Consider the following 15,212-nt stretch of genomic DNA (forward strand, 5'->3'; position numbering starts at 1 on the left):
CTCTCTGACTGCGTCAGTATCTTCTTCTTTCTTCTCCACGTCTCTCTATCTATATATTTTTCACCTTTCCTTTTCATTTTCCTCTCTTCCTCTCCCCCTCTTTCCCTAAGCTCACCCACCACACCATGTTAGAATTTCCAGTCAACCTTAGCGGCGCCACCACTGCTTCCTCGCCTCCCTCCGATCATCACAATCGGACGGTCGCCAGTGAAGTCGACTTCTTCTCTGTTGGAAACAAATCGTCACCGCCACCCCATCATGTCGACGTCACCGACATCAACCAAGATATATCTCGTGTTGAAACCCCTTCCAAATGTAATCTCCACGTAAACGTAAACTCCTTTGCCTCCTTTAATTTTATTCAATTTTTCCCAGAATTTTATAAAATCACGCTTGTTTTTTGTTTTTTGTTTTGGCCTATGGATTATATATAAAATATATGTTTAATTTTTTTTAATCATCTTCCTTGGTGCAAAAAATATATAGACCGGTTTACAACTCCTTACTGCTAATACCGGGAGTGATCGATCAATGGTGGATGATGGGGCTTCATCGGATGTTGAAGATAAGCTTGTCAAGATTAGGGAGGTACAGTATATATTCTTATTTGATTTAATTATTTTTAGAGATATTATCGATATTTACTATTTATGGAAATTTTAGTTGTTACTGTTGCGCAATTATTAAAATTTAAACGATTATACAATAGTTTTATTTTATTAATATAATACGTTGGCTTTTTAATTTTATTTATAGGAATTTTATTAATAGTTAATATTTATATAAATTTTAGTTATTCAGGTCATAAACTTATTGAAATTAAAAGTATATATTAATTATACGATAAAAATAATTGAGATGAAATATACTTGTTTTTAGCATGCACAATTGCAAGAGGACCTTCAACACTTGAACAATGAAAACCAAAAGTTGAAGGAGATGCTCGACCATGCGAGCAGTAAGTACACGAACTTGCAAAATCTTGTGGTATCAATGAAACAGCAGAAGAACCAAAGTGCCGAGGGCACAGAAAATGAGGTAATTAATAACTTTATATATTATTTACATCTTAAATTGCCAATTTTTAAATTATAATTTCATAGCAATATATGAAATTAATTTGATTTAAATGAATTACGTAGTTATCACTTTGATTATTTTACATCTGACCGGGATTTTTAACATGATATTTCATCTTAATTTGTTTCAGGTTGTTCATCAAGGAAAAGCTGAGGATAAAAACCATGGGGTAGGTGGAGGAATGGTACCTAGACAGTTCCTCGGTTTAGGTCGTAGTTGCACAGCGGAAGTAGATGATCAAGTATCTAATTCTTCTTCGGATGAAAGAAATCGAACAAACACAAATCAGAACAATAAAAACGAGAAGGATAAGAAAGAGACTGGTCCAGACTCAGAATCACAAGGTTGGGACCCGGATAAGCTTCGTAAATTGAACCCCACAAACGCCACGGATCCATTCACTACCGAAGCTACAATGAGAAAAGCTCGAGTCTCAGTCCGTGCCCGATCAGAAGCACTCACGGTATAATTAATTTAAATTGGTAGTTTATAAATAACGAAAGCAAGTGATGACTGATGATTAGTTTTATTAATAATTACCTGATTAATTACAACTGCAGATCAGTGATGGATGCCAATGGCGAAAATATGGACAAAAAATGGCTAAGGGAAACCCTTGTCCTCGAGCATATTACAGATGTACTATGGCACTTGGTTGCCCAGTTCGCAAACAAGTGAGTTCTCTGATTGATCAATATAATTAATGTGTACGTACCATTAACTGCTTTTAACAGTATTATAACCATTGCGACGACAACTAATATATATATATATAGGGACATGATTCGTTTACAAATTTTTTTTGCAATTACATTAATGTAGGACCGGTCGTACATTGTGTGATTAATGTAGGACCGGTCCTACATAATGTAGTTTGTAAGAGTTTATAAACAAAAAAATTTGTATATATAACCTGTCCCATATATATATATTGCATATATATATTCTTCAATTCTTGGGTTATTAATTAATAATATAATATAGGTACAACGTTGTGCGGATGACAGAACAATTTTGACAACGACTTATGAAGGCACACATAACCATCCACTGCCACCTGCTGCTATGGCCATGGCATCGACCACTGCAGCTGCTGCTACCATGTTGCTGTCTGGTTCAATGTCCAGTGCTGATGGGATGATCATGAATCCCAATTTGCTAGCAAGATCTATTCTTCCTTGCTCTTCTTCTAGCAGCATGGTAACACTTTCAGCTTCAGCACCATTCCCTACTGTGACATTAGACCTTACACACAACCCAAACAACGCATTGCATTACCAAAGACCTCCTTCGAATTCCCCGTTCCAATTGCCGCAGGTGATTGCACGAGCGCTCTATAACCAATCCAAATTCTCTGGCCTTCAGAACGTGGGGTCTTCCCAATTGGCTCCAACAGTCAGTGCCGCCACCGCAGCCATCACCGCCGACCCTAACTTCACGGCAGCACTCGCAGCCGCCATCTCATCCATCATCGGCGGTGCTCATCCAAATGACAACGCCAGCAACAGCCGTAATCCCAATATCATCAACAGTGCTTCAATCAATAGCTTTTCAGGAAACTAAAGCTCCTTGGTTCTTTATTTTTGTGTTCATATTGCTTTTGTCCATGTCATGGTAGGGTTTAGAATATAGCAGTTTCATTATTTCTTTATTACTTCACCTTGAATAGTTTGGATTCCAAGTTTTCAGAGTAAATAATAGACAGGAAGAAAAGAAATGTAACTTCTTCATAGTTTTCCCTTTTCATCTTAACTTGGTATGCTTATGTTCTGAAAATATTGAAAACGGCTACAAACAACCATTGAAAATACCTGTTTCAAAAGAATATTCTGATTTTTTTCCATTGCTCAATAAATTCGCCTAACTATTTTTTTATTAGAAGAAAGCCCTTACTATTTTTTATATTGAATGACTCATAAAATGAAATTAATGTGAAGGTGTGTAACTAAAAATAATAATAATTGTGAAGGGGAAATTAGCGAATTTCTCAGCAACAATGGTGTTAAAATTTTGATTTATTATTGTGATTTTACGTTTTTATGATTTTTTTTACTAATATTCTAAACGCTTTTACGTTTTTACGATTTTCTTATGTTACGATTTTACATTTTATAATTTTTTATCTTCCTTCCAATTTTACGTAAAATCTCTGTTTTTTTTTTTGATTACAAAAGTTTAAGTGAGGTTAGATACTGGTATCCACTAGGGTCAGGGAAGACCTCTCAACCTCTTTGAGGATTTCTGGGAGGGATTACATATCACCCACCAACAAAGTCCTCACATCGGCTAGCGGGGTTTGAACCCACGCCCTTGAGGAGTATGGACCAAACCCTTAGCCAACTTGCCCACCTCTGTTGGCTAAAATCTCTGTTTTAACTAGCTTGTCAGCAATGATATAAATGAAAATATCATTTATTACATTAGAAATAATTAAAGGAAAGATCAAATTAAAAATAATTAAATAGAGGATCAATTTAAATATAAAATCTGAAGAATGAGATGATCCAAAAGCACACAAGGTGATGGACTTTGATTGGAAAAATACAATACATTTTTTATTATCCTGTATTTCTCAAGACCATCTTCTCATTATTCTTATCAATACACAAGGTGATGGACATAAGTGAAGTATTTTTTTATTGGAACGGGACATAAATGAAGTATTGGATCAAACATGTGATGATGTTTAAGCTATGATGAGGTTAAACACGTTAATTTGTCTGTCGACGTACCTCATCCATTGTACAAACGGGTCTTCTTTGACATTTACCTACAATTGTCTCTGTGACTTGTATGATTGATGTACTTAATTATATTAGGATTATATCTTGTGAGCTAATTAAGAACAGACCAACTTCTTTGAATAATTGATAGGGAGGGAAATTATTACACCTCCTTTAAAAATCTGCTCAATCCTAAACGGAAGGACACTTACGAAAAATTAATTATCATCTGTTGGGATTATGCAATTGAATCTACATTTACTCTATAAACAAGAAAGCGATGTTGCATTTATTGTGGAGAGAGAAAGAGAATGTAGAAAAAATATAAAAATCAATCAATAAATATAAAAAAACGCTTATTTAATTTAAAATTACAGAAATTTATATATGTTAAAATAATAAATATTTTTCTAGACATTTGTAATTTATTATTTTAAAATGAAGACAATCTCCTCTCACCAAAACTTACGTGCACGTATATATATGAGGTAGGATCCTTTGATATTGGTGTCAAATTTGAAGTTTGACATCTCATCTGATAGTCGTTAGATCAAAAAAGATCAACGACTCTGATTTGTAAGCATGTGATACCGTTGATCTTTTTTGATCCAACGGCTCTCGGATGAGGTGTCAAAAGATCCTACCTCTCCCTATATATATATATATATATATATATATATATATATAATATAATGTCAAATCAATAATCAATGAAGACAATCTCCTCTCACCCAAAACATTGCAAATAATAATTACAAATACAAAATTTAATGTATTTTACTATTATTTACAAATTAATTACTTAATTATTAAGATGTAAAACTTTATCATTTAAAAATGGATGATTTAAAATAAATAATATTAGAACGTTGAACTTATTTACGAATTTAAAGAATATATTTCTTACGTTTAAATTGAAACTTTAAAAACATTTTTTTAAAAAAAAAATACTAGATTTCACTTTAATATAATATTAATTTTGAGAATTTGATGGAAAAGCATCGAATCTTATTTTATATTTATTCTTGTTTAATGAAAGTAACACGTATGATTTTTATTAAAATATAAAATGAATAATAGAAACCTTAAGCACACAGTTTTTTTTGTTTTTTTTTGGAGTTATTCAACCCTAATTATCTTTTTGAGGCGAGTTAGCTTTTCCTGGTATACTCACAAGCTTTGACTCTTTGAGCCGGCTCATTAATCCGGAGTGCAGGGCGGGTCAGAGTTAAAGATATTTGAATTCCTTCCAAAAGTGGTGCGTGAGGATTTAACTGATCGTCTTTTCTTTTCACTTACTTAGTTTCCTTGCTAACAACTGAACTATCAAATTTGATTTAAGTATACAGTTTAAAAATATTATTTCACATTATAAAATCAATTGGCTTATACTCTTGGAACACTTTATGTAAAAGCCAGTATATATGTGCTTTATATAAGAAAAAATGGCTTTTTAATTGAAAATGTGGTCAAAATAATTATAGTAATCAGATAAAGTTTTCACAAAAAATATATAATTTTAGTACTTTTTTCTCAAAGGTAAAGAATAATAGTTTTTACACCGTGTTACTAATGGTAAAGAATAAAAGGTCTAGTAAAAAAATTAAATAATTTATTTTTCAAAATTTGAACTAATGTGACGGAGATTTAGAACTTATTAAGAAAGGGAAAGAACAGTAATGGCAATCTTTTGACAACTCAATGTTTGAATGATTTATTTGCAACGTGTTAATGTGAAGGGGTATTTGTGGCCTATGGCAACATATTTTCATCTTTTTTAATTATTTTCTGTTTTGTTAAATCTTTTTCATTAACGTGTATTCGTCGGACAATGGTTGGCAGCCAATGGTTATGCATAAAACATTATATTAATCAAATCCATCAATACATTTTGTTTGGAGTAATGCGGTAGAAGGTTTATATGATGCGCCAACAATTCCTTTCTATGCCTGTCTGAGTGTCTATATAAATTTGTTTTGATGGTTTTGTTTGTAACTCCAAGTCTTATATATTATGATGGAAAGTGAGATTTTTATGTGCATAGGAGTTCCTTATAAACGAAATGGTCAAAAGAGAAACTAGAGTCGATGTGCTTCATCAGCCCAATTTAGGGGACACTCGCATACAGATCTTCAAATGGGCTTTATAGTCGTATCCACGTGAGCCCAAAACAAAATACTTCTATTTATTTTTAAAAAAAATCTAAAATCAAGTGTAAGACAAAAGGGAAGCTTTAAAAATGTGAATTGTGTTATGAAATAATTTTGTGGATGTTTCACCTCTCTACAATGAGTAGTATAACCATTTGTATATGTGATTACTATTTATAGGCATATTATGTTGGAGGTTATGAGTTTGAGAGAGAAGGATTTGTAAAAAAACATGTAAACCTCCTTCTAATTAAAGAGAATATGGGTGTGCATTCTTCTGTTCGATTCTGTTTCCTTGCTGAATCAAACTGAATTAAAAAAAGCAATTCAGTTTTAAGAAGTGAATTAATTTATTATTTCAGTTCAAAATTAGTTTATAACCAGTTCGGTTCAATTTTGAATTGATTTAAAATCAATTCATAATTTATTTTTGAAATAAATTCTGAATATAAATAAAAATTATTATAAGATGGAAGGAGAAAGAAATTTTTTTTAAAATATTTAAAATGATATTGGAAATAAAAAAGCAATAAATAATTAAATATAAAACAAATAAAATATAAAAAATACGTAAGAGAAAAAAGAAGAAAATAAATAAAGAAATAAAAAATAAAACAATAAATAAATAAATAAGAGATGAGAAATAAAGAGTGAAAAAGAAAAATAAATGAAAAACGAGAAAAAAAAACTATCATGAACTAGTTTTCTGTTCAAAAACTAATTTTTAATTTTTTTTATTGTAGTAATTTTTGTGGTTTTTTTCCATACACCTAAAACTGAAATGAAAAGTATAAAAATATTAAGAAAAAATTTAAAACATAAATAATACCACAAATTAAAAAAAAACAATACAATTTAAAAAGTAAAATAAACTAAAAATAATAGAGAGAAAAAGAAAAGAAAAAGAAAATAAAAAACTAAATGAATAAAGTAATAAAAGAAGGAAGAAAAATCGAGAGAGAAAAGATAAATAAAAAAGTTAAGAGAAAAGAAAAAACCAATTCAATTCATAATTTTTCAAATGAGTCGATTCTTATACTGATTTTAAAAATGAGTTCGGTTCATAAATTGATTCAGTTCATCAACTTATTTTTCAACAATGACAATTTTTAAAAAATGGTTCTGTTCAAAAATTATTTTTTAAAACTCAATTTTTTTTAAAGTACAGTTGAGTTCACTTCACAGATACCAAAAATTCACATAACGGAATTCAGTTTTCCTTTTTCTTTTGCACACCCCTGCCAAGAACTCAGCTACCCTGTTTCTTTCTTTAAGAGCATGAGTTATCTTCACAATAGTCGTCTCACATGCAATGTCATGCTTGCAACCGTTGATTTGTATTAATTATTTTTTCAGTAACTGTAAAACCACGACCTCCATCACGTTAAGGTGTAAACGTGAATATTTCTATGATTTTTCTTGAAGTAATTAAAATTGTAATTTGATGCGCATTAGTGATGCTGCTTCGAAACACATAAAGCCTTCTATGTACACCTGCTAATAACTCCATCAAGTTAGATAGCGCGCTTATCCTTAACTGATATGGCTTCGGAAGCTTTGATATGGGTTATGGTGTAAGGGTTTGAAGATATATCATCAGAAACGCGAAAGATGTGACGAGGAATGAAGAATACCATTTTGATTACCTGAGATGAAGCAACGATCGTGACAATTTCTCACGTTTTTTAGTTTATCTTAATTTTGTGGTAAAAATCACAAATAGGAAATGAAAATATAAATCTATGTATAGTTTAAGAAAACATTTTTTTATTGTTTAATAATAGAAATAAGAAGAAATTTTTAGCATTATTGATAAAAAAAATCTAAAATTAAATAACGAAGTAAAAGACAGAAAATGAACCAATAAAACCGGACATAGTTTGGTTTTGGTAGATAATTGGTCCATTAAGTATGGAAAGAAAAGGCAAAACACACTGAATGATCTTTAAGATGCGTTTGGTACAAGAGTTTCTTCAGGATTTTCAAAAAAATTGAATTTTTTTAAATTTTTGGATATTATTGTAAATTGAATGTAAAAGTCATATTTTGAAAATTGAGATTATCGGACAAAAAAAAATTTCTCCTCTACCAAACACTCCCTAACATATAAGTTTTCAGCTCGTGAATATATAATATATATATAGAGGTAGGATCCTTTGACACCGGTGTTAAATTTAAAGTTTGACACTTCTTCTGAGAGTCGTTAGATCAAAAAAGATCAATGGTGTCACATGCTTACAAATCAGAGTCGTTGATTTTTTTTGATCTAACGGCTCTCAGATGAGGTGTCAAACTTCAAATTTGACACCAGTATTAAAGGATCCTGGCTTTTATATATATATATATATATATATATATATATATATATATATATATAAAGAAAAAAGGGTTTGTCATTTTAAATGACATAAAGTTATGTCATTTTAAGAATGAGATAAACACAAAATAAATTTTTTATTTAAAATTTAAATTAAAAAACCACTTATTTTCTCTCTCCCGTGATTTTCTTTTTTTTTTGTCTATCTCTATCCTAAAACGACAAACAACACACCCATATATAAAAAAAAAAAACAGAAAAGGCAGGATATGGAGCAGTAAGCAGGAGTTGTCGTGTCGCGTGTTAAGGAAACCAAGTTATGCGCGCATCATTTTCTAGTTTTAAAGCATTATGTTGCAAACCCAACCGCCACGCAACGTATCTTCATGCCTTATCGACCGTTCTCTTCTCTTCTCTTTCTTGATCTTACGCTTGGATTGGAACGAGCCCATCCTCATTCGTGACTACGTGGATGCGTTTGGGTTTATCTAAGATCATGCAGAAATGGACGGCGAGATTTGAAAGATTACACCGCCTTTTCTTTCTCTTTCTCTCTCTCTTTTTTTTTTATTTTTTTAAATTGGGCTTGCGTTGTTATTAGGCGGAAAGAAAGGAATAATAGTTAAAAGTGGAGGTAGGGCTAGACTAGAAGCACAGGAAAAGAAGGTGTGACAGTGTCATTCATAGTAAAGTGCCTTCTCTCTTCTGCGTCTCTCTTTTCCATACATTGGTAACCTCCGCGAATTCCTCCAATCTCCATTGTTAATTGCTCTCTCTCTCTCTCTAACACATTTTACTGGAGTATTGTTTCTAAGGTTTTGTGCTTGTATTTCTCGTCATCGTAAACAGCCGTGAGTATGTGATCTGTTTCACTCAATACTGTTTTGACTCTTTACGTTTTCCTAGTTCTATTTCTTTTAATCGGATTGTTTTTTTATTTTTTTTAATGCGCAGATTTTCTCGGCAATTCTAGTTTTATTATAATTATAAGATAATCACGTTTGATATTCTGTTCAACTTGAAATAGTTTTCTTTTACTTCCTTTCTTTTGGTTGAAAACAGAAAAGATCTCTATTGGCTAGTGTTCTATCGTTTGGATAGAGATGTCTTTTTGACTAATATGTTGATGTTGGATCTATGGGGGATACTTTCGAGGATAATAGATTACTGTGCATAAGAGAATAAATAACTGGACAGCATACCCAAAGGGATGGGGTGGGTGCATATTGATAACAAGTAGAGAGTTTAGACGTAGTGGAATTTTGGACCTTTGGAGAATTTTTGGGTCCAATATTTGATGCATTGCTGTCGCAGATTAGTATAATTAAGAAATATTTTCTTAATTTTCCTTTTTTCCCTTCTCGTGTCTTCTGCAATGTAGGCCTCTATGTTTGATCCATAATATCCAGGACTCATTTTTTAATGCATGCCGTTATTGAATTTTTATTTTTTATCAATTTCTGGATTTTTATTTTAGTAATCCATATTAGTATTATCGCGCATAATTTCTTTTTTACTGGATACCACTCAATGAATTTTGTTTTGCTTCTAAATCTTTATGTAACTCATATTTCAATATTTTGTTTGCATTGGATTGCCAGAATGGAGTTTATGGTTTAATTATCTTTTTTTTTTTTGGGTACACATGGTTTAATTATCTTTAGGAAACACGAACGCTGACACGAGAAAATTTGAAATGTATCATGCAATTTGAACTGTCACGGCCCCTCATTATTATATGTAGCATTCTCGCTTGTTAACCCTCCCCTCATCTTCTTAATTTTGGATAATTTTTTTGTGCTGATATGTTATTCTAAAATTAAATTTATTAATTTGGATGAACAGAAGAACATGGGTAACAAATTGAATGAGGTCGTCTGGTGTTTGTTTGTGTCAACCCTGTTACTTTCTGCGGTGTCATGTGCACCCAATGATGGACTGCGTAGGATTGGACTGAAAAAGATTAAATTGGATCCTAACAACCGGCTTGCTGCTCGAATTGGATCCAAAGAAGTTGAGCCTTTCCGAGCTTCCATTAAAAAGTATCATCTCCAAAACAAATTTGGTGACCCTGAGGAAACCGATGTTGTTGCGTTAAAAAATTACTTGGATGCTCAGTACTTTGGTGAAATAGCCATTGGAACCTCTCCTCAGAAGTTCACTGTCATTTTCGATACAGGCAGCTCTAATTTGTGGGTGCCATCATCAAAATGTACCTTCTCGGTGAGCTTCTAGTTTTATACTCTCGACTTTTAGTTATGACTTAGGAATATATATCTTATTTACTTACTCGTTTGTCTAATTGCTCATTTCATTTTGCTTTTTGGTTCAGGTTGCATGCTACTTCCATGCCAAGTACAAGTCTAGCAAATCAAATACCTATAGGAAAAATGGTTTGTCTCCCTCGTTATTTCTTATAAAGCTCCAAAGTTAACTTCGATTGTCACTTTGCTTAGTCTGCGATTGAGCTTTTGCAGTTTGTTGATCTGACAATTCTTTGGGGGAAGCGCTTTGTTCTGTTGATCAACTAAAAAATATTAAGCTCTCTCGTTTTATGAATTGGCAAACTTAAGCGTTGAGATTTGAGTAACTGCTTAATATTCTTTCATATGTCGGGGTAGTTTGAAGTCTTGTCTTTTTTGTCTCTGTGGCGTGTCAATAGGAACAAGCATGTATTCCTTTCCTAATGATGAGTGAAACGGGGTGGGGTCTGAACATAATATACCTATACCATATGAAGGAGCCAAAGTTAGAAATTTTACCACCCACCCCATGGTTATTGGTAATAGCACTGTTGGAAGTTCCTAGGTTCTGACATATTAAAATTTGGTTTGGTATATCTTATGATTCTCGTTTGTGTTTATATGTTCTATTTTTGGCCACTTGACATTTTACACCTGTAGAAGTAGAAGGGATGCTTTCTTTCTTTATAAGACTTTTTCTTGCTGTTTTTTAGGGACTGCTGCTGCAATTCAATATGGTACTGGAGCAATTTCTGGTTTCTTTAGCTATGACAATGTCAGAATTGGTGACATAGTTGTAAAAAACCAGGTAATGCTGATCATCAATCCCTTTTTTACTAATAAAGGAGGGTTTGAATTGCCTTCTTTTATAATATATTGATTAACAGTTGATCGAGACATCGAGTACCTTTTGACCCCCATCAGGAATTTATTGAAGCAACTAGGGAGCCTGGTGTTACATTTTTGGTGGCCAAGTTTGATGGTATACTGGGACTTGGATTTCAAGAGATATCAGTTGGAAACGCTGTTCCAGTGTGGTACATGTTCACATTTTAAATTTTGATTTATTATTTTGTTAGAAGTTTATATAATCAGCCTTTTGCCTGCGTACTGTAGACTCACACAGTGTGTCCGACCCTGGTATTGGAAGCATCATAGCACCAAGCTGCTCTTTTTCATGTTGTTAGAAGTTTATTGAATCTCCATCTCATTATCAGAACATACGTGTCACAGGTACAATATGGTTGAACAAGGTCTTATCAAGGAACCAGTATTTTCATTTTGGCTCAACCGTAAACCAGAGGAAGAGGAAGGGGGTGAGATTGTTTTTGGTGGTGTTGATCCTGCTCACTATAAGGGAAATCACACTTATGTCCCTGTGACAAGAAAGGGATATTGGCAGGTTAATCATTAAATATAATTTTTTTAATACTTAGTAATACTTTTTTCTGGTTTACCTTATTTTGTTAATATTTTTTTTCCCCTCCTTCAGTTTGATATGGGAGATGTACTTATTGGTGGTAAACCAACTGGTATGTGTAGAAAACTTAATAGCAGTAATGCCAATTTGTTTTACCTGTGATATATGATAGCATTTTCATAAATGGGTCATTATTTTAATTCGTCAGACTGACCTGATCATATTGTCCTTCAGGACATTGTACTGATGGCTGTTCAGCAATTGCAGACTCAGGGACTTCTCTGTTGGCAGGTCCAACGGTATGAGTAAATGCTTACAGATATAGATTGATATTTAGCTTTTGTTTTTTGACTGTAGAATTTGATAGATTGTTAGATTTGGCGCTGATGAAAAGCAACTGTCGCCTGAGATAAACAGGAAAAATGAAAAGGGAAGCTGATTCAAATGTAAAATAAAATAATCAACAAGTAAATTGCTTATGGATAATCTGAAATTCTGATTGTTGAACGCATATCCAAGTTATAATAGGTATCAATTATGCCTCCTTTTATTTTGCTTTTAGATAGTTTTCAATTTTAACGTGGTTATTTTATACTGCACTCGTTTGGTTCTCTCCGGTCTCCACGATGATAAATTGTCTCTTACTCAGTTCATGTTCAATTTCTTCAACATTAATTTTGAGACCTTTAGAAATTGACAATTGTAATTGCGTTGTTTATATTACCAAATGAAAAAAGGTTTTAACAATTTTTTTTAACTAATTTGTTTCTATGACCACATATGTGGTTTTGTTATTGTAGACTGTGATTACTATGATAAACCATGCAATTGGAGCATCTGGAGTTGTAAGCAAAGAATGTAAGGCTGTTGTTGCAGAGTATGGACAAACAATCATGGACTTGCTTTTGGCTGAAGTGAGTACGATTTGTAAATTGTTCTTGACATATTTTGATTAATTAGATTCTTTTTTTTTGAATAACGATTAATTAGATTCTAGATTGTGGCTAAGAGCGGTATGTTTGAAAGATGATAATCTAGTAGAATGAATTTTCTTATGGTATTTGCTTTACTCCTTTAGGCACAGCCGAAGAAGATTTGTTCCCAAATTGGATTGTGCACTTTTGATGGGTCTCGTGGTGTTAAGTAAGGCCCAAAGATATGTTTACTCTTTTGAGTCTTTGGCCATTTACACAAATACTTTAATATAGTTAACGTACTGTGATTGCCATTTTATTAGTCTTTGATTTTTTCCTCTTTAGTGTTGGTATCGAGAGTGTGGTGGATGAGAATGAAAGAAAATCATCTGGTGGTCTTCATGGTGCTACTTGTTCTGCATGTGAGATGGCGGTTGTTTGGATGCAGAACCAGCTGAGCCAGAATCAGACACAAGATCACATACTAAGCTATATCAATCACGTGAGTGAGTTGTCTCTTAAGTTTGTTATTTGAGTATCTTGCTGCACCTCTTGATTCTCAGCCTCTTGATGATATGGCAGCTTTGTGATAAAATGCCTAGCCCAATGGGAGAATCATCTGTTGACTGTGAGAATATCTCTTCGTTGCCTGTAGTTTCCTTCACTATTGGTGGAAAAACTTATGACCTTGGCCCCGAGGAGGTATGATGTCTTTAAACCAGATTGGTTGCTTTTGCAATGCCTGATCACTAACTGGATTTAATTTTATAAAAACAAAATAGATTCACGTAGAGAGATTGGAATTATAGTACTGAACGACAAGACAACATCCTATAACAGATTAGAATAGTTGCATCAGCCGCTAAAAGGTTTTCCAGTGTCTTTACAATTGCATGTCTATCATATAACTTTACCTAAAGAAACATGTCCTATTCACAGAAAATGTGTGGCCCTATTTTTTTCCTTAAAAAAATTGTTGGTTGGTTGATTGATCCTTGATTTCATATCTGCTATATGTATAAGGTTTAATCGAACATATTAGTGAAAAAATTTATACCCTTGGATTTATTGCTTTACGAAGTTGTTTTATACCTTCGATCATCTGGTGTACGGTTTGGAAAAAAAAAAAAAATTTGGAGGAGGAAGAGGAGATACTGCAATTACGTGGTTTTAATGCACGAATGTTGTCCTGTTTCATGCTCTCTGTTCTCATTCAGTTTTCTATTTGGTTCATTCAGTACATACTCAAGGTGGGTGAAGGTCCTGCGGCTCAGTGCATTAGTGGCTTTACTGCTATAGATATCCCTCCTCCACGTGGCCCTCTCTGGTACATTAAATTTCGTTACTACCCTGAACGTGCACTATTAGATTTGTTTTTTCTTTTTTTCTTGTAATTATTCGTTGTCTTTGGATTGTGATGCATCTGATCTGATTCTCACTCAATGGCATCTCTCCATAAATGCAGGATTCTTGGAGATGTCTTTATGGGGCGTTATCACACAGTCTTTGATTTTGGTAATCTGAGAGTCGGATTTGCCGAAGCAGCATAGAGAATGTCCCTAGTGTCTCGGATTGTGGTGACCGTTATTTGCCCTTACTTTGTGTACCCTTGCAATTATAATGTGCCTAGAGTACGGGCTTCTATGTATATAAATTAATACTTTGGGTGTTCCTCTCCCTCATGGATGATGACAAAATAGCTCCACAGATGTATGTGGGCCCCTAGACTATGTATGCATCTTTAATTGAAGGGTATAGATGTAGCTCTCGTGATGCCTTTCGCCCCCGCTTATTTATATTTTGCAAGATGCGCGTGCATGGTGTTAATATTGAATGACTCAATGATATTAGTTTTTTTTTTTAAGTAAAATATCAGAATTCATCTATATTGATAAATAAAAAAACAGAAGAGTCAGATATGTTGATATGTATCATGTATTATCGTGAATTGTAAGTTAAATATAATAAAAAATATTTTAAAAATATATAATATAATTGATATTATATAAATTCAAATTTCAAAAAGACTTGGCTAGATTCGTTATAGTTTCTAAATGATTTTTTTATTATGTATTTGTTTATTCTGAATATTGAATAGATTTAGAATATTTATTTTCTTTATTAATATAAATTTTTGAGTTTAAATCATAAATTAAATTTTTATTTTCTTTTTCTAATCAATAATATTTTTTTATATTTGTTTAATTTAAATGACAAATCAAATTTTTATTTTTTTATATTAGAAATTAGAAATTTTAATTTAATTTTTGTATTGTATAATACACGATATGTATCACATGATATAGTATATGATTGTTCAATATAATTCTTTTTCCGATACATCTCTGAATTTGTATCGCTGAAT

General features: G+C 32.4%; 2 protein-coding genes across 5 annotated transcripts; both read left to right on the top strand.

Moving 5' to 3' along the window:
• Positions 1-27: 27 nt before the first annotated feature.
• On the top strand, positions 28-2,873 carry LOC133291291 (probable WRKY transcription factor 31). The gene is made up of 6 exons (XM_061489529.1): positions 28-332; positions 487-588; positions 880-1,038; positions 1,211-1,543; positions 1,641-1,754; positions 2,065-2,873. The coding sequence occupies exons 1-6, from the start codon at positions 126-128 to the stop codon at positions 2,641-2,643; spliced, it is 1,494 nt and encodes a 497-aa protein (XP_061345513.1). The 5' UTR covers positions 28-125; the 3' UTR covers positions 2,644-2,873.
• Positions 2,874-8,903: 6,030 nt separating this feature from the next.
• On the top strand, positions 8,904-14,617 carry LOC133291259 (aspartic proteinase-like). Of its 4 annotated transcripts, XM_061489481.1 has the most exons (15): positions 8,961-9,000; positions 9,086-9,125; positions 10,116-10,493; positions 10,603-10,663; positions 11,227-11,321; positions 11,438-11,550; positions 11,747-11,915; positions 12,006-12,045; positions 12,168-12,232; positions 12,734-12,847; positions 13,012-13,076; positions 13,193-13,349; positions 13,430-13,549; positions 14,086-14,174; positions 14,313-14,617. In XM_061489481.1, the coding sequence occupies exons 3-15, from the start codon at positions 10,122-10,124 to the stop codon at positions 14,395-14,397; spliced, it is 1,545 nt and encodes a 514-aa protein (XP_061345465.1). In that variant the 5' UTR covers positions 8,961-9,000; positions 9,086-9,125; positions 10,116-10,121; the 3' UTR covers positions 14,398-14,617. The 4 variants fall into 4 exon arrangements, with proteins under 4 accessions (XP_061345467.1, XP_061345465.1, XP_061345464.1 ...); XM_061489483.1 differs by lacking the exon at positions 9,086-9,125 and having other exon boundaries at positions 8,904-9,000; XM_061489480.1 differs by having other exon boundaries at positions 8,970-9,121.
• The last annotated feature ends 595 nt before the right edge of the window (positions 14,618-15,212 follow it).

Source organism: Gastrolobium bilobum, unplaced genomic scaffold, assembly GCF_033153095.1.
Source record: "Gastrolobium bilobum isolate Gb01-03AN ecotype WA unplaced genomic scaffold, APGP_CSIRO_Gbil_v1 utg7904, whole genome shotgun sequence".
NCBI lineage: Eukaryota > Viridiplantae > Streptophyta > Magnoliopsida > Fabales > Fabaceae > Gastrolobium > Gastrolobium bilobum.